Genomic DNA, 25,412 nt, shown 5'->3' on the forward strand with positions numbered 1-25,412 from the left:
AGCAACAATTTTGCTTGTTTAAACAAAAGCAAATTTTTTTCTTTAAAAATTTCATAAAACTTTTTAATAAAACTTTTCATAAAAACTCAAACGGTTTTATTTTAGTATACTAATAAAAGTTTTTGAGATCAATTCTCCCTGAATATCCATTAATTGATATTTGCTGCTGAATATTTTTAAACAATTCCGTTAAAAAAAACTTACCTCTGGATGAAAAAAGATTTCAGGTCCCAAAAATCTCTCATAACCAACATCGATAGAAAATTCTTTCTTTGAGATAGCATTGATTCCAGTATACTGTTTAATCCATTTTGACCCATCTGTATCATATTTGTTAAATTCTTTTACTAAATCTGGGCAGACATAACTATAACGCTCCTGAGAAACAAAGAAACAAAGTTCTTTTTTTTTTGCTTATTGTAGGAACAGTAAAAAAGAATGGCATGTTTTCAGTAAACTAGAATCAAATAAAAAAAAAAACTCTTCAGAAAATAAAATTAGGAAATTAAGCTGGGAGTAAAATTTATGTTAGGATGTTATCCTATGTGTAGTACAAATAAACATACTCATCTCCTACACATATTTTCTGACTTTAAATATAAACAATATTTGAGAGATTGGAGAGCTGATTTCTACTTCAGCGTTATTTCTTGAAAATGTTCATTAATGTCATTCAACATTTTCTGTCTCAGTAATAATGAATCTTGTGCTCTAGGTAAGAAGAATACATAAAATATAGAACTGAAGAATAAGTAATAATTGTGATAACCACACAAATTAATTAGATCCTTAATATCTGAAACAAAATTGATTACAGTCTGAGTAAATAAATGAGCAAAAAAAGAAGGCTAAAAATATAACTTACTCTATTTTGTTGCATATTTGGTTATATGACACCTAAGTAAAAGTTTTCATCAAAAGCATTGAAAAATATATTATAGATTGTAACATCATATTTGTAATTTATAAACTCCCAACTGCCAGCCTATATATATATATTTTTTTTAAAACCTTCCTTTTCCAGTATTTTTATACATCACAGGCTCCATCCGAGATAGTTGCAAATATTACTAGTAATAATCAAAATACACAAAGAGAAAAAATACTGGAAACAAAAGACATTTGATTACACTATTTGAGGTCTTCTCCAAACCTTGGAAGTGGGAATGACAAAGAACTGACCATCAGTCTTCTCTGGAATAGATTTAAATCTCTGGTGTTTTCTCATTTTGCTTTAATTTTACAGATTTCCCAAAGATGTTGAATCAGTAGTATTCACATTAACTTTTTATATATTTAATTCTTATGCCACCAACTTGGGGTAACTTTTGGCAGTCATTTACTAATTTACTACTTAGGAAGTAGTTGATAAATTTTCATTCTTAAGCTCTGACGAGCAAGGAAAATCCCATAAACATGCAAAGAGGCCCAGACACGGTGGCTCACATCCAGCACTTGGAGATTCTGAGGCAGGAGGATTGCTTAAGGTCAGGAGTTCACCACCAGCCTGGGCAACATAGCAAGACCTCCATCTCTACAAAAACTTAGCCAGACATGGTGATATGCACCTGCAGTTCTAGCTACTCAGGAGGCTGAGGCAGGAGGATCACATGAGCCCAGAAGTTTGAGGCTGCAGTGAGCCATGATTGTGCCACTGCACTCTCGCTTGGGTAACAGAACAAGATCCCATCTCTATAAAAAATAAATCAATAAAAATAAAAAATAAAAAATTTAAAAATGTATAAGTAATTAAAAAAAAAAAAACATGCAAAGAGAGACAAGTAAGTAAAAGTTACTTTTGCCAGGGCAGTTCTACTTTTCAAAACATGTGAGACCCACTGGAATTTTTTGGTTATGTGGCAAATAATAAGTTTGAAAGATGATGCTAAAGTATTTTGATAGTTTCCATGAAGCATTGATATAATACTTACATGGCAGAAAAAATTTAAAAAATACTTTAGATAGCTTTCATGTTATGTGCCTTATCACTTGAGCTAACACTGCCTCTATACTATAGCACAATGAATCAATTGTATCAAAATAATTTTTATGACAAAAGCTTTTAGAATTAAAATAAAGAATTCAGTGAAGAAACTGAGATGCAAGCACTTTACAGTGAAATAATTATTTTAATAAAGAGAATCACAAAATTTATGGAGAACTCATTTGGTAAAATGTTCTTATATATTACTCCTCTCAAATATAAAATATGAAGAAAATAGACAAACTGTCGTAATAATAATTTTCTTGCAAGAAATACAGAGAAAATGTAAATATACTTAAGAGTAATAATTTATAACTGGTTAACAAGATTATTTTAAGTACTGTTCTTCAATTAAAAATTTCTCATGTTAATGTTATGTGATTTTAATCTTTAAATTACACTTCTATTACACTTTTTACCTTTACTGCCTTAGCAGTTTCCAAGGATTGTTCTGGAGGGATTCCTACTTCTCGATCTCTCAGCAGTTGCTGAATAAAATATGTTATATCTCGTCCTGCGATTGGAATGTGTTTTATACAGCTGCCAATCACATACCCTTCAGCCTAGAGGGGGGAAAAAGATTTCAAATTTACTTTCAATGCTTTGAAAATTAATAAAACCTAAAAATATGAACCATTAAAGACCAATTTATCAAGTTAGTGTATTCATATTCTCAAGTACTGTTTTATCCCAGAATTCACCTGTATTCATCAGAAACGATAACTAAGAATGACCAGCAACTTGAGATTTATTTTCCCATTGACAGTTTATAACTATGACTAAAATAACAACACAGAAATAATAAATTTCAAAATATAAATATCAAATGGTTTAGATAGCAGACTTTATATCAGATAGTACTATTTTAAAATCATTTATAATTTCAGTAATTAAAATTTAGAATGCGTCATAAGAAATTTGACAAAGTGCCTATCATTTTTCTAATTAAGTATGCATCCATTTCACAAACCTGAAGCTTTCCACACACCACCATAATGCCAAATAACTAAATTCTGTAGAACTGATTCACAAATTTACTGATGTGTCAGAAGTATAACAAATTGTGTGGCAAAATTAAATTTCATTAGGAAAGAATATTAAGGATGCCTTCATCGGCCATGACAGAATATTAGGGACTGAACTTACCCTCTCAACTTAAAAAAAGGACAATTTATAAGAAATAAAGGTTTTCAGACATTTGACAACTGGCAGAGTAGGGCAGAGATACTTTCTAAGAAAAGGGAAACAAATAAAGTGAATGTTACAAACACTCTCTCCTGCTGCCTAGGGAAAGTTACTAGGCCACAACAACGGGAAAGAGAACTAAAACAGCACTGGTCTCATTAAGTTAGGGATATAGAATTTAAAGGTCAGAAAGGCAAAAGTGGCTAAAGTTTATAGGCCAAATTATTGGAGGGGAAGGAGCTGCACCAACGGAGAGCTGGGAAGATGTGAAGAGAGTATCTCCTTAACTGAATGCTGATCAGCACATTTCCTGTGAGGAAACCATCAAGGTGAGAGAAAGAACCTCTAGAAAAAAGTAGACAGAACAACCACTAGAGCTCACACATGGCCAGAAATAGTTCCTGATCCCACCAGCCAAAGTTGAAAGATGTTTTCAAACACAAGACATCAAGTAGAGTCCTCAGAGAAATATTGCCTCAAGAATGGAGACAAACCAGTTCTGGACAAAAACCTGTTATGGACCTGCTTAATAACATTTAAAAGAGCCCCTGAGAGGATCAAACCAATTCCTGGTATCTGAACTATGTCCCAGGAAAAAAATGCTAAATACTTACAAAGAACTTCAAAAATACAGCACACAACAGTGGATAGCATACCAAATCAAAAATTATAAGCATGCAAGGAAGCAGAAAAACACAACACTTGATGAGAAGAAAAATCAAACAATACAGAGGAATGACAAGGACATTAAAACAGCAACCATATACTCCATATAATGAAGAAGGTCAACAATAAGCATGAGGAAGAGAGAAGTGGAAGACATAAAAAGACCCCAATAGAACTTCTAAAGAAAAAAATACAGTATCTGAAATTTAAACATCTACCAGATGACAAAAAAACACTAGATGACATTACAGTAGACTACACAATGAAGAAAAAATAGTGAATTTGAAGAAAGAGCAATAAAAACTATCTGAAAAAATAAAGAAAAAGATTATAAAAAAATAAATGAACAGAGCATCAGTGACCTTTGAGACACTGTGAAGCAGCCTAATATACATGTGATCAGAGTACCAAAAGGAGAGAAAAGGGGAAGAGAAAAAATATGTAATCAATAACAGACAAAAACTTTCCAAATATGACGAAAATTACAAATCTATATATACCAGAGGCTCAATGAACCCTAAAGAGAAGAGACAAAGAAAACTTTACTTAGGTACATCACAATCAAATTGCTAAAAACCAATGAACCAGGAGTAAAAAGAAAATCTTGAAGACAGCCACCCAAATAAACATTACATTCAAAGAAACATACACAAGAATAACAGCTGACTTATTTCCAGAAACAAGGTAAGCCAGAAGACAGTGGAGTGACATCTACAGGAGAAAACTGTCAACATTCTATACCAAGCGAAAATCATCTTTCAAAACTAAAAGAGAATAAAGACTTTTTCAAAAGATGTACAAAAGTTGAAGGAATTCAGAGCCAGTGGATCAGCACTATAAGAAATGTTAAAGGATGTCATTTTGACAGAAGGAAAACGATACCAGGTGGAAATGTGGACCCTCACAAAGGAATAGAGAGCACTAGATATGGTATGTGAATTAAAGAACTCTATTTCAAGGCCGGGCACAGTGGCTCACACCTGTAATCCCAGGACTTTTGGGAGGCCAAGGCAGGTGGATCGCTTGAGGCCAGGAGTTTGAGACCAGCCTGGGCAACATGGTGAAACCCCATCTCTACTAAAAAAACAAAAACAATCAGCCAGGCCTGGTGACACACATCTGTTATCCAGCTACTCGGTAGGCTGAGGCACAAGAATCGCTTAAACCCAGGAGGCGGAGGTTGAAGTGAGCTGAGATCGCACCACTGCACTCCAGCCTGGGCGACAGAGCAAGACTCTGTCTCCAAAAAGTTATCTTTTAAAGATAAGTTTTTGCTACTGGCTTAATTGTGTTTTTCCTCCCTACCAAATTCCCATGTTGAAGTCCTAACCTCTATCTCAGAATATGACTGTTTTTTGGAGATAAGGTATTCCAAGTAGTATCTAGTTAAAATGAACTCATTAATCCAACATAAGTGGTGTCCTTAAGAGGAGATTCAGGCCGGGCGCAGTGGCTCAAGCCTGTAATCCCAGCACTTTGGGAGGCCGAGGCGGGCGGATCACAAGGTCAGGAGATCGAGACCATCCTGGCTAACACGGTGAAACCCTGTCTCTACTAAAAAAATACAAAAAACTAGCCGGGCGAGGTGGCGGGCACCTGTAGTTCCAGCTACTCCGGAGGCTGAGGCAGGAGAATGGCGTAAACCTGGGAGGCAGAGCTTGCAGTGAGCTGAGATCTGGCCACTGCACTCCAGCCTGGGTGGCAGAGAGAGACTCCGTCTCAAAAAAAAAAAAAAAAGAGGAGATTCAGACACAGACATGTATGGGGAGGACTATGTGAAGACATAAAAAGAAGACAGACAGCTAGAAGCCAAGAAGAGTCTTCAGAAGAAACCAACCCTGCCAAAATCCTGATCTTTGACATCTAACCTCTAGACCTGTGAGAAAATAAATTATTCTTTAGTTACCCAGTCTGTAGTACTTTATTATGGCAGTTCTAGCAAACTAACACACCACTCAAAATGAAACAACTTAATAATGTATTATTGAGTTCACAACATATAAAAGTAAAATGAATGACAATAAAGGAACAAAGACTAGAAGGTCAAAGCTGTTGTATAATTATTTATGAAGTAGTAGAATGTTATTTGTAATTAGACAGTGATAAGTTAAAGATGTTCACTACAACTCATATAACAACCACCACCAAAAACAAATAACAGACACAGCATAGCTAATAAGCCAATAAAGAAGAGAAAATGGAACAATAAAAAATACTCCACTAATTCTAAAGGAGGAAGGAAAAGTAAACAATAAACAGGAATACCCACCCACCCCCCACCCCCCTTTTTTTTTTTTTTTGGAGACAGGGTCTCACTCTGCTGCACAAGCTAGAGAAGCTAGAGTACAGTGGTGAGATCATGGCTCACTGCTGCCTCAACCTCTCCGGCCTCAGGTTATCTTTCCTCCTTAGCTTTCGGAGTAGCTGGGACTACAGGCATGCACCACCATGTTCAACTAACTTTTGCATTTTTTTTAGAGACAGGGTTTCACCATGTTGCCCATGCTGGTCTTGAACTCCTAGGATCAAGCGATCTTGCCCACCTTGGCCTCCCAAAGTGCTGGGATTACAGGCATGAGCCACCATACCAGCCAGAATACCCATTCTTAATGTCCTTACTAAAACTCATTCTGTTCCATGTTGGTAACTTCTATTCTGAAAATTACCTATTCTAATGATCAAGATACTGATAGTACTGCTCAGATGTGTAGGTGTTAAGAAAGACTGAAGAAAGAAAGGCAGAACCAGGTCAAATGCTAGCCTCACTACCTACTATTTGGTGACCTTAAGCAAGACAATTATTTGCATTTTATTAATGAATAAACTAAGGTAACTCAAAGAAAAATATAATATTCATCACAGACTGATTTTCATATTTAAATGAGAATTTTAAGATGAACAATTATTTTATGTACCACTAAGAAAGAAAATAAACTGCCAAGCAAACTAAAAAAAGCTATCAAATGCTGGACACATCCTAATTTCCAAGCTTACTAAAATACCTCCCAAGGGCTACATAAAATCTCATATATCCATACAATGAAATATTATTTGGCAATAAAAAGAAATGAAATACAATACATGCTATAACATGAATGAATCTTGAAAATGTTCACCTAAGTGAAAGCACCCAGTCACAAAAGAATACAGTGTTTAACTCTATTTATATAAAATGGCCAGGACAGGCAAATCTAACACAGACAAAAAGTAGATTCATGGTTGCCAGGGGCTAAAGGCATCAAGGGGAAATGGGTGGTGACTGTGAATAGATACAGGGTTCCTTTTCAGGGTGATGAAAATGTTCTAAAATTGTAGAGATGGATGGACTTTGTGAATATACTAAAAATCAATGAACTGTACACTCTAAACAAGTGAACTGTACGGTATATAAATTTTATCTTAATAAAGCTATCATTAAAAAATGGCAGTTATTACTAAAACTATTATGACACATCATGAGGGTGAAAGTGGAGGAGGACCAGGAGTCTAATCCAAAGGTAGTCACCCTGAGCATGTAATCTTTAACAGACATTGCCTCATACATTAAACACTGGAGAGAGAATAATAAAAAAATAAAAGTTCAAAATAATGTAATTCCTTAAATGATATTCATTATAACATAAAAATTACTTTAAAAGATAAACCTTTCTATATATACCCATTTAATAATAATCAGTATGAATTCTAGTAGTCATTTTGAATTCATTAGGCATAATTTTTTAAAAACCTGATTTATCATTAAGAATTGAAGCACAAAAGCCTTGGAAGAAAAATGTTATTTGTGGCAAATAATCTAATTTGATGCATTTTTCTTAATATGCTTTATTAAATACAACCCATAAAGCATCTACTAAAGTTCATGTACTTACAACTAACTGTTACACAGTTACCCTGTATACCAGTCTGAAATCTGTTAATTATGAATAAAAGAGGTCATCAAATGGTTAACACATATCCAACTGCAAAACAGAATGAAAGCCATTAATATACTTCCATTCCAGATACTGCAATCCATAATTTTCTTAATTGCAGTACAAATCTACGGTAAAAGAAACATTTTGAAATGTTTATAACATTTTTAAAAGGTGAGCAAAATATAGCTATAACTGAACAAAAGACCAAATTATAGCAAAATTTTAAAGTGCCATATTTAAAGTTTTTTAAAACTAATATTAATTCATATAATTTAACTTTGCCAGATGTGTCATTTTATGTTCTGTTCAGTAACTGTAAAATAAAATAGCCTTACCACAGGAATGACATGAGTGACACCATCTCCACTGTCTATTACCGTACCAGTCAACGTCCGCTCCCCTACTTGTCTTGAGGTCCAAGATGCAGCTAAGGCAAGAACAGCCTTCAGCACAAAGAAAGAAGGCAAAAAAAACAAAAAAAAACAAAAAAACATAGAGTTAATCGAAAAAAAAAAAAACTAGTTTCCTGGAGTACTTTATTCAATTTTAAATGTAGTTATCTGTGAAAAGAAAATACATAAAATTAATTTTGTATTATGCAATAAAATAGCTCACTCCCTACATTTTACTAAGACAAACTTACAGGTGTACATTTGCTTTTAGGAGCATGTTTTATAAGATTTACATATTTTATAAAGGCTATTTCTGTCCTAAAGCTAAAAATGTGGAAGATTGCATTAAATAGTATAGAACTAACTTGCCAGAACTTAAACTATGTCCACCTGGGCTGGCCTGTTACAAACTGCAATGTGAGGCGAAAAGTACACAACCACCCAACTTTCAGTTATTCAATACATATATGGCTATGAACAACTATTACTAAAAGATTACCTTCAAATTTTTTTTATTTTTATTTTTTGAGACAGAGTTTCTTTCTGTCACCCAGGGCTGGAGTGCAGTGGAGCAATCTCGGCTCACTGCAACTTCCACCTCTTGGGTTCAAGCAATTCTCTGCCTCAGCCTCCAGAGTAGCTGGGATTACAGGCGCCCACCACCATGCACGGCTAATTTTTTTATTTTCAGGAGAGACGGGGTTTCACCATCTCGGCCAGGCTGATCTTGAACTCTTGACCTTGTGATCCACCCGCCTCAGCCTCCCAAAGTGCTGGGATTATAGGGCGTGAGCCACCGTGCCAGGACAACCTTCAAATTTTTTTAAGGCAACATGTGTTTAGGACTATATGACATAGAGAAAACGCCATCGCACACTTCCAAATACTACTATAATTTAATTACAGAGCAAAGTTGATAAAATTTTTCTATGAAAAACCCTGGCACAGACAATACAACACAATTCTTCTAAGTGTGAGAATTAAGAAATTAACATAGCTCGTTTTTTAAAAACTAAATTTCTTATAATCCAAGACTCAAACAAAGTGTATGACTAATAATTAAAGACAACTAAACTTATACTGGCCTTATTTTACCTACCTGGACTATAATAGCTAAAAGGGACCTAGAAAGCTATCTAGGTCACCCTCCTATCTGAACGCAAGATCGTATTAACACAATCACCATAGGCTAACAGAACTAAACATTATTTTTTGACAATCTGACAATGAAAAATTCCATCCTAATACTAGTTGTGTATATATATACACACACACACACACACACAGCGTTTAGACTTCATTATGAGATAGCCTTCCTTTATAAGTAAATTCAAAACTATCTACAACCAAGAATTACCTCTGATCACTTTTACAAGTCTTTTGGAAACAGTTAAAGTCCCAAACTAGAATAGATATGCACCGGCACATCATGTTACAGAAATGTTATCGACTACTGAACATCAATAAAACAGAACAGAGATTAAATAATGAAATTAAGATGACTCAGAGGCCACTACGGAAATCACTGAAATACCAAATTACAACTCCAGAGGAATGAAACAAAGCTCATGATGCCAGTGTTTTAAAGTAAGCTATACCTGACAATATGGTTAAACATAAGTTCATTATATTTAATATAACATGAGAAGTAAAAACTCCCAAGTGAAAGATGATTCCTCCCAACTCCTCACTTTATTCAGATTCTAAGAACGAAAAAAGGGCCTCCCACTCAAGACTGAATTCTTCTATAAAGATCATGACAGGTGTATGTGACTCCTTAAATATTTTAGCAACAGAGAACTAAAAGGCAGTTCATTAAATTTATGGATTGCATTAAACATTAAAAAGTGCTTTGCTATCCAAGTTAAAATATTCATCCATAATTATCATTTATTGATTCTGTGTACCCTGGAGTTACAAAAACCAGTGTGATCCCAACAAAGAGCAAAGTCAGACAGACCTCAGCTGCCTGGTATCACAGCTAACCATTTAACTCTGAATAAGGTGCCTTCCAACTTTAGTTTTCTTCCTCCACAAAAAAACAGAAACAAAAATATCTACATTTAATAGAAATAATGAATTAATACACATATAAAGCATTTGTGTTATGTCAGGTATTGCGTTTGCTACAAGGAAAAAGAAATGAGGTAAGCTCTGATCCTAAGGGGTGGGAGAGAAGCTGTTCCATATAGATAAATGTACAAATTCAGAGAAGTGAAATATTAGGGTGTCAAATATACCTAAAGATAAGTCAATCAAAAATACTATAACAAAGGAAAAAAAGATGCATAAGGATAAATGATAAAGGATTATTTACAAGGATAAATAAATATATATACAATGTTCCTGTCATGGAGTAAGCATTCAACAAATATTAGTTCCTTTATTTCTGTCCTATGAAAGTCCTTGAAATACCCAAACACCATTAACTTACTTTTTTAACACTTCTCTTTTCCTGACTAAATATCTCCACTTCCCATAATATTACTTCTAAATTAACAATTCAGGAGAGAAGTATAACATGCTTTGACATTACGTTTAAACTTTCGGGGGGGGGGGAGAAAAGTACATATTTTAGGCAGCAAATGAAACTAGGTTAAAATTTAAGAATCAAACTTAGATAAATATGAACTTGCTTACCTGCACAGCAATGTACAAGCCTGGAACATTGAAAGACTCAAACATTATTTCAGCAGTATATTCCCTGTTTTCTGGAGTATTCAATGGAGGTTCAGTCTATTGAAATAAATAACATTTTAAATAGATAATATCAGATTATTTTGATAACTTTCTTGACAATTTTAAAATGAGATTTATTTCAAACATTTTATTTAAGATGCATTAAATTTACAAGTAGAAAGACACAGAGATCAAAGGAAAACTATAGAGAATTCAAACATATCCATACATATCTGAAAACAATATGGTAATTCACATTAAAAAAAAAAAAAAAAAACCCCTGAATGCCTGTATCATACCACTCATACAGATTAAACATTAAAAAGAAATGAAGCAGGGGGAGAGGGTTGCAGGTAGGGAAAAGGTGGTCCAGTCAAATCATCCTTTAAATATGGTAATGATAAACCTCCAGAAAAAACATCGATGGTATTTGCCGCAGGAGAGCCCTCATCTAAGTAACGCTTTTAGAAGAATGTCCCCGAGCTATATAGGATTACAGTAAACAAGCCGAGATTCTACAGATCTAATGGTATAGTTTTCTGAAAAACGTTATATTAATTTACCTGTTAAGAGTATAGAATCAAGATGTTTGCAGAGCACTCTTCTGTTTAAGTTATGTGACCGCATACATCACTTAGAAACCTCATAGGTTAAGTCTGGGACAGAAGGCACTCTAAAGAGGCAAGAAAGGACTCAGAGATCTGGCAGTGTCGGACTTCATATTTCACCTATGCCTCATGATCACTTAAATTGTTTCAATTTTTAAAGATTGACACTGGGTAAGACCTCTGATTCTTGTGAGTCTGACTGACAATCTAATCCTCTGTGGTATCTCAAATACTTAAATGTAAAAGAAAAATTTTTTAATTTAAAAGATACAGAATTTTCTTTCTGACCTTAAGGTAAGGAATAATTCCTTAAATTTGTGAAGCACAAATCACAAAGAGAAAAAGTGATAAAACTTGAATCCATTAAAAATTATATCTTTAAAATTATTATTTCAAAAGAAATATAAAGTAAAACAACTAAGTACACTGTTACCTTACATAAAACCTTTATAAGCTAAACTCCCTGCGGTGTTTAAACTTATTTAGAAGAGTTCTGGAGCTATGTTTAGAAGTCTGGAGATAATTTACTAATGAATACATACAACATTAAGTAAACTAAAAACCAAGGCAGTTAAATTATAAACTCCAAGAAAAAAAAAATCTACATAAAAGATAATCAGAGGACCCACCAAGGAAAATATACAAATAGCTAATAATAATAATCATACATGAAAGACTGCTCAACATAATCAGTTATCAGAAAATGAAAATGAAAATTAAAAGCAAATGAAAAATATTTACACACCCACCAGAATGGCTAAAATTTAAAAGACTGACAAGCCAGCAGCACAGTGGCTCACACCTATAATTTCGGCACTCTGGGAGGCTGAGGTGGGCAGATTACTTGAGGCTAGGAGTTCAAGACCAGCCTGGCCAACATGGCAAAATCCTGTCTCTATTAAAATTACAAAAGTTAGCCAGGTGTGGTGGTGCATGCCTGTAATCCCAGCTACTCAGGAGGCTGAGGCACAAGAATCACTTCAACTTGGGAGGCGAGGAGGTTTCAGTGAGCCAAGGTCACACCACTGCACTCCAGCCTCGGTGACAGAGCAAGATGCTGTCTCAAAAAAAAAAAGTAAAAAAGATTGACAAGCCAAATCTTGAATAGAGCAACCAGATTACTAATGGATCACTGGTGGGTGTGCAAAAAGGTTCAACACCTTGGGAAAAGTTCCCACGAGTTTCCCTAAAAAAAAAACCAACCACCAACCATGTACCTATCCTATGATGCTGCAATTCCATACCTACCTATTTAGACAAGAGAAATGAAAACATATGTCCACAAAAAGTCTTGTAGAAGAAGGTTCACAATGGTCAAACTATTTTATTATAACCAAAAACAGAACTAAGCCAGGCATGGTGGCAGCACTTTGAGAGGCCATGGCGGGAGGATCCCTTGGAGCCCAGGAACGCAAGACCAGCCTGGGCGACAAAGTGAGACTCCATCTCTAAACCAGAACACATCACCCAGGTGTGGTGGCCCGGGCCTGTGTGTCCTAGATACTCAGGAATCTGAGCTGGGAGAATTGTTTGAGCTGGGAGGTCAACACTGCAGTGAGCCATGATTCGTCTACTGTATTCCAGCCTGAGCAACAGAGCAAAACCCTGTCTTAAAAAACAAAAAAGAAAAAAAGAGAAAAACTAGAAATAGCCCAGGTGTTCATCAACAGGAAAATGGATAAAGTGAGGCAAATTTATTCAATGGAATACTACCCAGCAACAAAAAGCAACAAATCACCAGTATATGCAACATCATGAATCAATCTCCAGATTATGCTAAGTAAAAGTGTTTCACCAAAACGCACATATTGCATGATTCCATTATTTGACACTCAAACATGGGCAAAACTAATCTCAGACGAAAAAGAAAAACAGTGGTTGTCACTAGGGCGTGGGGGCAGAGAAAACTTTCCACGCTGATAGTAATTTCTCTTTATCTTGGTAAGAGTTTAGGTTACACAGATGTATGTATCTGACAAAGATTGGACAATCCACATCATGCATCCTGTAGGTCAAATATAGCCCACCACCTGTTTTGGTAAAAAAAAAAAAATTTATTGGAACACAGACATACCTATGAATTTAAGTATTGTCTATGGCTGCTAACATGCTACAACAGCACAGCTGAGTAGCTGTGGCAGGGACCATTGTATAAAAAATGAACTAAGTTTCCTCAGAGACTTTACCCACTGCAAAGCCAAAAATATTTGCTATCTGCTCCTTTAGAAAGTTTGCCAATCCCTGGTCAAAATCTACTGAATGGTGCAGATCAGTGATTTTATGATATGTGAATTTTATATGAAAAGAATAACCATACACAAATGATAGCTGTAGTTGATGAAATACGTGCTAAAGTATTTAGGAGTCAAATGACTCCCATCTGAAACTCACTTTGAAGTGATTTAAAAACTAAAATGAAGTGACAGATGGATAGACGTCATGAAGCAATTATAGCCAAATGTTAAGGTTAATCATTGAATCTAGACTGTGGGTGTATGAGTGTCCATAGTATGGTTCTTTCAACTTTATAGTCCATCAAAATCACCATAAGACACAGAATATTGATTTAACCAAAAACTGTGATATAACTACAGTGTGAGCAAGGGGAAAGGACAGTTATTTTGTGTTGAGGGAGAGAAAAGGAAAAAAGGGAAATTCTCATTTTTCCTATTAGGAAGTTGATAAATAATGGATAATATTTTTAAAAACATAAGAAATAAAAGAAACACATTAAATTTATAAGATTACTACCAGGGCAAACTATTTTAAAAATTGAAAATGTTTGCCTCCGGGGAATATGAATCAAAGGTTGGGAGAGGTAAGAAAGGAAAGTGTTATTCTGTTGTTTTAAATCTTATAAAGGCATTTGATTTAAGTTATGAACATGCATTGCTTTAATAAAAGACATTTAAAATTAAATCATATTGTATCTTTGTTATGAAGAAATACCAATGATATAATAATCAGACTATTTTTTTAAAAGCAAAAGGAAGTGCCCCAGGTTTCCAACATTTTCTGAACCTTACTGTTCCTATCATAAAGATCAGATATTAATTACCAAAAGCACTTCTTAAGTGTTTAAAATGTGGTGCTTTGACATATTACTATTCTCCTGTAGCCATAACTAGATGGTCTTAAAGATGATACAGCTTTATTACAAAGTCATTTAGACATATGACAATTTAATAACCAAAGTATACGAAAGAAGTGTGATGAAAATGTTCTCATTAAGTGTATTCAAAAATTTCCTCAGTGAAATTATAATTTGTAACTTACCAAAAGAAAATAATGGTCTTCAGGTTCTGCCCTTAAATACTTAAAGATCACTTGCTCCATAAACCTTTCCATTAAGTCCCAATCTTCAACTATACCATGGCGGATTGGCCACTATCAAAACAAAAAGGGAAATACAAATTAAATCTTATTAATATAAAAAATAAATAAAACTACAAAAAAGGAAATATTAGATCATTAGTGGATATTAGATGAGGATATATTTTCTTAGGTGCGATACTATAGACCATCCTTAAAAGATGTGTACTTAAGGATTTAAAGATAAATTAGTTCAACAACACATTGTCAGACAGATGGCTCAATAAAAACAAAGTAAATATGTCAAAATGTTAAAAACTGTTAAATCTAGATGAAAGGTCATTGTACTAGTATTTCCAGATTTTAAAAGTTTTCTAATAAAAGGTAAGTTAGCCTACAAAAATTAAGCCTAAAAAACTAAACTTTATCACAATTTTCTTTTTTAATTCATTAGGTCATTAACAAGTATTTGTTGTATGCCAAATATAAAAAGTGCACCTAGTAAGTACATACCTAGAATAATCATAAGAATCAAGCATATAAAATTTTATAAGAAAAGTTTTATAAATGTGTAAGAGTCATGCTTCCAAAATTGTGTGCCAAGATACCTATTTTGATTTGGATGTGGTGTGTTCCCACCAAAACTCATGTTAAAATTTAAAATTTAATTGCCAGTGTTACAGTATCAAGAGGTGGTGGGGCCTTTAAGAGGTGATCAGGTCATTAGAGGAATGAATGCAGCTCTCAGCAGGACTGAGCTAATTCTCCAGAGAGTTGAAGGCAGGCTACTATAAAGTAAGGCTGTCCCTTGTATTTTGTCCCTTTCCTCTTCCATTCCGCAACATGTTATGAAGCAGCATAACGTCCTTACCAGAGGTAGATCAGATGTGGCCAACTCATCTTGGACTTCCTCACCTCCAGAACCACGAGCCAAAATAAACCTTTTCTTTATAAATTACTCCATCTCAAGTATTCATTATAGCAACAGAAAATGAACTAAGACAGCACCCCAGTGTAATATCATAAATTCACAAGGGCACCACAAAGTTATTTTAAGTTTTCCACGGAAATACAGTGTTACTCAACGTCAGTTGGACACTGCATGATCTTACAAGTCACAGTAAGTCAGTTTCAACAATAAATCATACTATTATATATTCCTTTCAATGACATTATTTCTTGGAGAAGTTGATTTGTCAGCAGTTGCTGGGATAAAAACCAAGTTATCACATAAAATAACATCGATGTAAAACAAGAAATCAGGGTGGCAATGTCCCATCTGATTCCAGGTTTGAGAAGTTGTTCAGTGCCTAAGCACCCTAACAGAAAAGTGATTACTCAGCAGTGAAATAATAATATTTCCAACGTAAGTGTCCTATTTTATTTCACGTGGCTACTAAGTTGCCTAGACCTAGGTATTTAATAAGCAGAACTATGTGACATTTCTTTTGATCTAGGTGGCACAATGAAAAATGTTACTGAGACAATAATGGCACTGAGAAAGTTTGTGAACCTCTGCAACTGAATATAGTTCCATGAACATAATACACATTCAAAACCTAAAGTTAAACAAATTAATGAACAAATAAACATCTTGCAGTATCAATCCCTAACATCTACTTCTTACTCTAGTTTCCACACTACTTTTTTTTTTTTTTTTTTTTTTTTTTGGCGGAGTCTCGCTCTGTCGCCCAGGCTGGGGTGCAGTGGCCAGATCTCAGCTCACTGCAAGCTCCGCCTCCCGGGTTTAGGCCATTCTCCTGCCTCAGCCTCCCGAGGAGCTGGGACCACAGGCGCCGCCACCTTGCCCGGCTAGCTTTTTTTTTTTGTATTTTTAGTAGAGACGGGGTTTCACCGCGTTAGCCAGGATGGTCTCGATCTCCTGACCTCGTGATCCGCCCGTCTCGGCCTCCCAAAGTGCTGGGATTACAGGCGTGAGCCACCGCGCCCGGCCTTCCACACTACTTTTTAAGGCATTATATTTATAAAATGACTTCTACTCCCCAGTTTGCTTTAAGGAAGGGAAAAATTGAGGTTTACTGAATCATTCAATTTTAACTTTATTGGAAGTTTACAAATTTAAATGTTTTAAGTATTATTTATTCACCAATTATTGTGTACCTACTATAAGCCATTGGCACAAATGGTAAGGACACAGACATCCTGCACACAAAAAAACTCAGTCTAGTAAAAGAAATATATATGAACAAATATTATATTACAGGTTTTTTAAAAAATAAAGTTCTGACAGGGCATGGTGACTCACGCCTGTAATCCCAGCACTTTGGGAGGCCAAGGCAGGCAGATCACCTGAGGTCAGGAGTTTGAGATCAGCCTGGCCAACATGGTGAAACCTCGTCTCCATTAAAAAAAACAAAAATTAGCCAGGCATGGTGGTGCATGCTTATAATCCCAGCTACTCAGGAGGCTGAGGCAGTAGAATCACTTGAACCCGGGAGGCAGAGGTTGCAGTGAGCCAAGATCACTGCACTGCACTCCAGCCTGGGTGACAGAGTGAGACTCTGTCTCCAAAAAAAAAAGTCAGCATGATGGCTCACGCCTGTAATTCCAGCACTTTGGTGGTTGAGGTGGGTGGATCATTTGAGGTCAGGAGTTCAAGCTTGCCTGGCCAATACGGTGAAACCCCATTTCCACTGAAAATAAAAAATCAGTCAGGTGTGGTGGCAGGCACCTATAATCTCAGCTACTGGGGAGGCTGAGGCAGGAGAATCTCTTGAATCCAGGAGTCAGAGGTTGCAGAGAGCCAAGATCACATCACTCCACTCCAGCCGGGGCAACAGACTAACACTCTGTCAAATAAATAAATAAATAAATGGTTCCTTGAACAAGATGACCACCTTGTCTTGTGAGAGAAAAGGTTTCAATGAGGAGGTCATATCTAAGCTGGGTCTTAAGGAAGTAACATTCTCAGTTTTGCTTTCTGGTTTTTTTTTGACAGGGGAATGAGAGGTATGGAGGAACTTGTGGAGAACAGAAAAAGATGTATAGAAAGACAAACACTGCATGGTATACAAAAACAAAAGTGAAGGTATCAGTGAGAAATATATGTGCCAAAAGGTTTGAAGAAAGGTATGTAGGGAGATATACCAGTTCTAGATCAAAGGGACTAGATTCTCAAAAATTTGCCTTGCATTTAGGTTTTATTCTATAAGAAATAAAACACCATAGAAACTTTTAAGCAGGGGAATAAGAACAGCTTTAATATTTAGGAAGACTATTATAGCAGCACTGGGAAAGCTCAAATGAAGCTTAACAGAACCAGAACCAAGTAAGAACAAGAGTACCAATAGTGGTATGGATGGTATTGGGCCACCCTGAAGATTTCTCAGTCAATAAGAATACGAAAGGGTGGGGCATGGTGGCTCACACCTATAATCCCAGCACTTTGGGAGGCCAAGGTGAGAGGATGGCTTGAGCCCAGAAGTTTGAGACCAGCCTAGGCAACGTAGTGAGACCTTGCCTCTACAAAAAAAAAATTAATTAGCCAGGTGTAGTGGCAAACACCTGTAGTCCCCGCTACTCAGGAGGCTGAGGTGGAAGAATCACTTGAGCCCAGAGGGTCAAGGATGCAGTGAGCCAAGATCTCACCACTGCATTCCAACACAGGCAACAGGGCAAGACATCTGTCTCGAAAAAAAGTCAGAATATACCAATAGGTTTCTAGCTTTGAAGTTAGAATGGACAAGATTCATTAATCAAAACATAAAAATTGTGTTTTTTCTGATCTTGGAATAAACAAGAGTGGAGTACATATAATACATTTTGTTTTAGATATATTAAAACTCAAGAGCCATGAAATAGGTAGGTAAAGATGTAGTCAAGGAACTGAAAGTAGAGATCTAGTCTGTGGTTGCAGACAAAGGAATGGATGAGATCACCTAGAGAAAGTCTTTAATGAAAGAAGAAAAGATTAAGTCACACCATTTTACAAGAGAAAAAAAAAGAAAAGAGAACTGAAGGCAGTGCCTGGAGAAATCAACATTTGAGTAGTGGGTAAAGGAGAAATCAGTGACAATAGAAATAACAAATAAAAACAAAACAAATATTCCATGTTAGGAAGAGAATCATCAGAGTAATCCTGTGAAACAAAGACAAATCAAAAAGGATGAAAACTGTTACATATAATGGGATTTAACAAAGAGCATATCAAATATCTTGAGACTCACTAAGAAGTGTCGTTCTAAAAGGAAAGAGAAAGATAGCTAAATTGCTGAAGACAGAAGGTAGGAATAAAGATTGAGAGAAGTTTTGTTCTGGTTTGTTTGCAGCACTTGGAAGACTTGAAAATGTGTTTAAAATGAGTGGACAGAATCATTGGAAAGGAACTCTGGCCTCTTGACTGACTGACTTCTCAATGTATCTCTTTTACATTTTGGCCAGTATAGATTTTATATCATCATCACTATCACCTCTCAATCCCTGAAATGCAGGTATACCCTTCTCTGATCACAACCTCTTATTATTCTAGCATACTCAACCACCTCAGGAGATCTCTTCTGAACACCAATTAAGACTTTCGGTCCAGTGATTGCTTTAATTATTCCCTAGCCATCAATACACACAGTCTAGATTTTGACCCATCACTTTTGTTTCGTATATCCTTTTTTCATCCTGTCTACCAAAATCCAACCCAGCATATGTCCCTGACATAAACTTGCCTATATCCAGAATACTGATTATACTGCAGAAACATTTGTAACTGGGGTGCTAAAACTAAGATTTCATAATCACTATTCTCAAATGACCTAACCTTGCCTGGCAAGACTTTGCTCCTCTACTCTGTTCATCTTTACTCTCCACAATGATGATTTTCAATGCTGCCCCTGCCACTCAGATTTCACCTTCTCCCCTCATCCATTCCATGACCAGCAGATGATGTCACTACATATTTCGCAGAAGCAGCAGAAGCCAACAGTCAAGAATTCAATCTGTAAAATGGATTCCACAGTCTTTTTTCTCATTTACTTCCATTGTAATGTAAGATATTCCTCACGTCAATTCAGTCATCTGTGTTCTGGATCTCATCCCTCCAGCTTTTTCAGAGACCTTGATTATACCTTATCTTCCCTGCTACTTTAATCTCTTTCTAAAAGTTCTTTCATATTAGCACTCAGACAAGTCTTCCATCTTAACCTTGAAATGTGTCTCTTCATCTCTCTCCCACCCAATCACAACTGAAACTCAATGAACAGTACTCTTACTGTTACATTTTTCCTGGTCTATCACTCAAAAGACTACTTCCATCTAGCCCAACTACTCTTCTAACTACTCTTCTAAAACTATTCTCATTCAGGTTACAAATGACCACCTTGTAGCTAAAGACAGCAAATTATCTATGGGCTCTAGCTCATCTCAGCACCATTCTACAGTGTTTACCTCTACATATCTACCCACGCATTCTCAGTCTCTTTCACAGACTTTTCCTCCTCTACTCAAACCTAACTGGCACACTGCTCAAGCTCTGTCTTAGTTCTCTTCCCCTGTGATATGTTCCCCTAGGTAATCTCATCCCCTCTAAGGTAATTGACACCTTCTGAATCTCTGTCTCCAGCTCTGCCTTGTTTCTTAGCTCCAAAATCCACATATTTGACTCTAACAAAATCTCAAATGTCTCACAGGTACCTCAAACAGAATGTGTTCAAAATTAACCTTATGTTCTTCTCTCTATACTACCGCAGTCAAAAGTGTTTCTCATTATGAAACAAGACCTCTGGCTCTCACCTTATACAAAAATCAACTCAAAATGAATTGAAGATTTAAATCTAAGACCCAAAACTATAAAAGCACTAGAAGAAAACTTAGGGGAAACTTCTCACAATATTGCTATGGGAAAAGATTTTACAAAAATAACTTCAGAAACACAGGCAACAAAAGCAAACATAGACAAATGGGATTATATTAAACTAAAATGCTTCTGTGAGGAAAACCATCACAAAAGGAAAATACAAGTTATGGAATGTGTCAAAATGCCTGCAAACTGTACATCTGACGGGATTAATATCCAGAATATATAAGGAACTCAATTCAACAGAAAAAAAAAAATTGATTTTTTAAAAGGGCAAATAATCTAAATAGACATTTCTCAAAAAGAAGTCACACAAACGGCCAATAAATACATGGAAAAAAAAGTCCAACATGACTAATCATCAGGAAAATGCAAATCAAAACCACAAAGAGATATCATCTCACCACAGTTAGAATGGCTATTATCCAAAAGACAAAAAAAAAAACAAATGCTGGCAAGGATGTGGAGAAAAGGGAACTCATATATACTGTGGAGGGAATGTTAACAGGTAAAGCCACTATAAAGCATAGTACAGAGGCTCCTCAAAAAACCACAAATAGAACTACCACATGATCCAGCCATCCTACTATTGGGTATATACCCAAAGGAAAATAAAGTGCTATATCAGAGATACCTGCACCCTCATGTTTATTGCAGAACTCTTCACAATAGCCAAAATATGAAATCAACCTCAGTGTCCATATGGATATGTGCAGTATATATGCACAATACTATTCAGCCGTAAAAAAAGAGTGAAATCCTGTCATTCCTGGCAACACAGATGACCTAAGAAGACATTATGTGAAATAAGCCAGGACCTAAAAGATAAATATTACATGTTCTCATTCATGTGCAAAAACTAAAAAAATTGATTTCATGTAAGTAGAGTAGAAAAGTGGTTACTAGAGGCTGGAAAGGGGAGGGGAAAGAAGGGAATAGGGAGAGCTTGAATAAAGGATACAAAATTACAGCTGGATAGGAAGAATAAGTTCTAGTGTTCTATAGCACTATAGGATGACTACAGTTAATTTATTATATATTTTTAGATAGAACAGAGAATTCTGAATATTCTCAACACAAAAAATAAATGTTTAAGGTAAATATGCTACTTAAATTGACTTGATCACCAAACATTGTACATATCAAAACATCAATACGTACTCCATAAATATGTACAATTATTATATGTCAAGTAAAAATTTTTCAAAAGCCAGGTGCAGTGGCTCATGCCTGTAATCCCACACTTTGGGAGGCCAACGTGGGAGGGTCACTTGAGCCCAGGAGTTTGTGACCAGCATGGGCAACAGAAGGAGACCCTGTTTCTATAAAAAATAAAATAAAAGGCCGCATGCAGTGGCTCACACCTGTAATCCCAGCACTTTGGGAGGCCAAGGTGGGCAGATCACCTAAAGTCAGGAGTTCAAGGCCAGCCTGGCCAAATGGTGAAACCCCATCTCTACTAAAAATACAAAAATTAGTCGGGCGTGGTAGCACATGCCTGTAATCCCAGCTACTCAGGACGCTGAGGCAGGAGAATCGCTTGAACCCAGGAGGCGGAGGTTGCAGTGAGGTGAGATCATGCCACTGCACTCCAGCCTGGGAGATAGAGCAAGACTCCATCTCAAAAATAAAAATAAAATAAATTAGTGAGACATGATGGCACACGCCTGTGGTCCCAGCTACTCAGGAAGCTGAAGTGTGAAAATCTCTTGAGTCCAGAAGTTTGAGGCTGCAGTGAGCTGTGATTGTGCCACTGCACTGCAACTTGGGTAACAAAGTGAGACCCTGTCTCAAAAAAACAAAATAATTTTTAGATGTTTCTCCTTTAAATTTCTCAATTTCAGCAGATAAGGGATAAACAGACTATCTCAGAGCTGGGAATTACCCTCAATTGATACATCTAGCTTATCACCAATATCCCATTAATCACGCCCTGTTACTCTTTAATTATCCACTTTTTTCCCCTTGTCAAAACAAACAAACAAAAACCTCCCATAAATCTAATCAGACTTTTACTTAACTACCATTTACAAGAACAAAAAGTAAATATAGGAAGTAGGGTACTGTGTTATATGACCCAAAGAGGATATAATAATCAGAATCCCTACAATATAGGAAAGTTTACAAGACATCCAAGTTTTTTCCATAAATAAATGGCAAGAACAAAAAAGAAAAGAAACATAACACACAGGGAAAAGAACCTATAGATAAAAAGAGACTTGAGAGATTTATCAACTAAACTCAGTGAGTAGACCACATTTTAACGCTGATTCAAACAGAATAACCAATATAGAAAATAATCAAAGAAATTTAAGCAATAACTAGATACCAGATAAAGAAACTGCACACTAAATTAAGGTGTCATATTTTTCTTTTTTAGAAGTCTTCATATGTAAGAGTTAAATATTTGTAAGTGAAATAATATGTACAATTTACTTCAAAATAATTGGAGGTTGGGGGTGGAAACATTATAGACAAAATGAGATTGTCCATAGATGATAACCGCCAAAGTTGTGTGATACGCACATGGGGGTTCATTATATTATTTTCTCTTCTTTGACATGTGAAGTTTTCTACAATAAAAGTTAAATGTCTGAGTGTGTGATTGCACATACACAATTTCCATTTCTTTCTATTCCCACTGCCATCACTAATATCTCTTGCTTAGACTACAGCAATAGTCAATTATCTGGTTTCCCCAGAATCATGCTTATCTTACCCAAATAATTTTTCATTGCTATGTGGCCTGAGTAATCTTTTATAAGTAAAAATAGCCAACATATACAGAGTAATCATTATGTTCAAAGCAGTAGAGTATAACAATTTCTTTATACACATCTCCTTAAGCCTTATAACAATCCTGGGCCAGGCGTGGTGTCTCACATTTATAATCCCAGTACTTTGGCAGGCCAAGGGGACAAATTGTTTGAGCCCAGGAGTTCAAGACCAGTCTGGGCAACATGATGAAACCCCGTCTCTACCAAAAATACAAAAAATTAGCCAGGCCTAGTGGCATGCATCTGTAGTCCAAGCTATTTGGGAAGCTGAGGTAGGAGGATGACTTGAGCCTGGGATATCAAGGCTGTAGTGAGTCATGTTCATGCCATTGAACTCTATCCTGGGTAACCAAAGTGAGGCTCTGTGTTAAAAAAAAAAAAAAAAAAAAAAAAAGAAAAAAGAAAAAAATCCTGAAGCACTAATAACATCTCCGTTTTACACACGAAGAAATCAAAATTAAGAAAGATTAAGTCACTGAATGATATCACAAAGTTAGAAACTAGCATAGACAGGATTCAAGTTCAAACAGGTAGATTCCAATTATTTGCACTTTAAGCACAAAAATTATTCCTCTAGGTATACTCATTAATGTTACCTATAGGATAGGGTTCAAATTCTTTAGCATGGTCTCACAACACTTGCAGTGCTCTTTCCTGGCCTACCTATCCAGCCTCCTCACTTCTTTCTACCTCATTCTCCATGCTTCAGACATATTGGTCATGCATTTCTAGTTTCCCTCATACGGTAAAGCCTCTTCATATATTGGTTTCTCTACCTAAAACAATTCAGCCTGCCTACCTCAGCAGCTAACTCCTATTTTATTCTTCAAGCCTCAGCTTAAAGATGTACTCCTCGAGGACATTCCTGAATCCCCACACTAGGTGAGCTACTCCTGTAATACATGTCCAGAGCACTTTGTGTATGTTTCCCTTTTTCTAATCCCCAACACACTTGTAATTATTTCTTCAGTGTCTTCCTTTCCACCACATTATAATAGCCTTGAAGTCAGGGGAATTATTTTTCTTATACACCATTTTACTCATGATACTTGGCAAAGTATTTTACAAAGTATTTATTAGTTGTTCATTAATAAATAAATTATGAGAAGGGAAGACGTACAAAGGAGGATATTTACAAACCAGACAAAGTCAATGTCAAAATATAAGATGATAAAGGTCAGAATAGCATTTATTTATTTGTGGGATTGGAGTAGTGACTGTGTGAACAAGTACAAGGAAAGCTTCAGGGTTACTAGATTTGTTCTGTATCTTTACCTGTTATGATTACAGTCATAAAAATTCTTCAAACTATATAATTAACACTTACATAGTTACACTTCAATTTAAAAGGGAAGGAAAAGGGTAGAAAAGAAAAAGAGGGAGAAACAGAACAGCACTTACAGATGGCATAAGCTTCAAAAAAGAGAAAAATGGTATAGGTTTGAATAAAGACGTGGAAAAAATGTTTGCAGAAGTAGCAATGTGGAAGTAAAGCTAATTTTATTGAGAGCCCTGAGATCCAGTGGGTGTGGAAAAATAGTAACTGTTCATTTGAAAGGGCTAAAATTTTCCTCCTAGGGGTTATTAAAAAAAGAAAAAAAAAAAAAGCAAAGTTAAAGCAACAGGGAAGGATGCCACAGGGAAAAAGAAATTTCTACTGAGAAGAGGTTTGAGGATATTAATAAGATCTATTATAGAGTGTATTCCAGAGGGCACAAGCATTGAACAAACTAATTTTTGAAAATGTTATTTATACAAATCATGAAAACATACCTTTGTTGCATATGTAGGTTTTCTATTGCTGTAAAGGCGATAATCTATTTGCTACTCACATCACCATGGCATGACAAAACATGGAGACAGGCAGCCGAGAAGTCTGAGATGTGTTCAGCTCTTCTATAACCGCTTTACATCACCTCCTCGTGGACTGACAATATTAGATCACCGCACACCTTTATTGCATGGCGGGGGAGCAGGAGAGGAGGGAGTGGGCATGGGTATTGCTTTACCACCCATCGTCTGTCGTCACTTCCTGGAATAACAATACTTTGTATTAAAATAAGTCGAGACATGTCAAAAATAATTTCAG

At 35.8% G+C, this 25,412-nt stretch overlaps 1 protein-coding gene across 1 annotated transcript in view; it reads right to left on the reverse strand.

Annotated features, from left to right (window-relative positions):
* LOC108516960 (actin-related protein 3-like) overlaps positions 1-25,127 on the reverse strand; it is a 66,052-nt gene extending 40,925 nt beyond the window's left edge. The window contains exons 1-6 of the mRNA XM_017854731.1: positions 25,097-25,127; positions 14,705-14,815; positions 10,782-10,877; positions 8,085-8,192; positions 2,404-2,547; positions 205-378 (exon numbers count right to left, since the gene is read on the reverse strand). Of these exons, the coding sequence (XP_017710220.1) occupies positions 205-378; positions 2,404-2,547; positions 8,085-8,192; positions 10,782-10,877; positions 14,705-14,776 (594 nt within the window). The 5' untranslated portion in view covers positions 14,777-14,815; positions 25,097-25,127. The remainder of the gene's footprint in view (positions 1-204; positions 379-2,403; positions 2,548-8,084; positions 8,193-10,781; positions 10,878-14,704; positions 14,816-25,096) is intronic.
* Between the last annotated feature and the right edge of the window lie 285 nt (positions 25,128-25,412).

This window comes from Rhinopithecus bieti, unplaced genomic scaffold (genome assembly GCF_001698545.2).
Source record: "Rhinopithecus bieti isolate Rb0 unplaced genomic scaffold, ASM169854v2 scaffold_37914, whole genome shotgun sequence".
Lineage (NCBI taxonomy): Eukaryota > Metazoa > Chordata > Mammalia > Primates > Cercopithecidae > Rhinopithecus > Rhinopithecus bieti.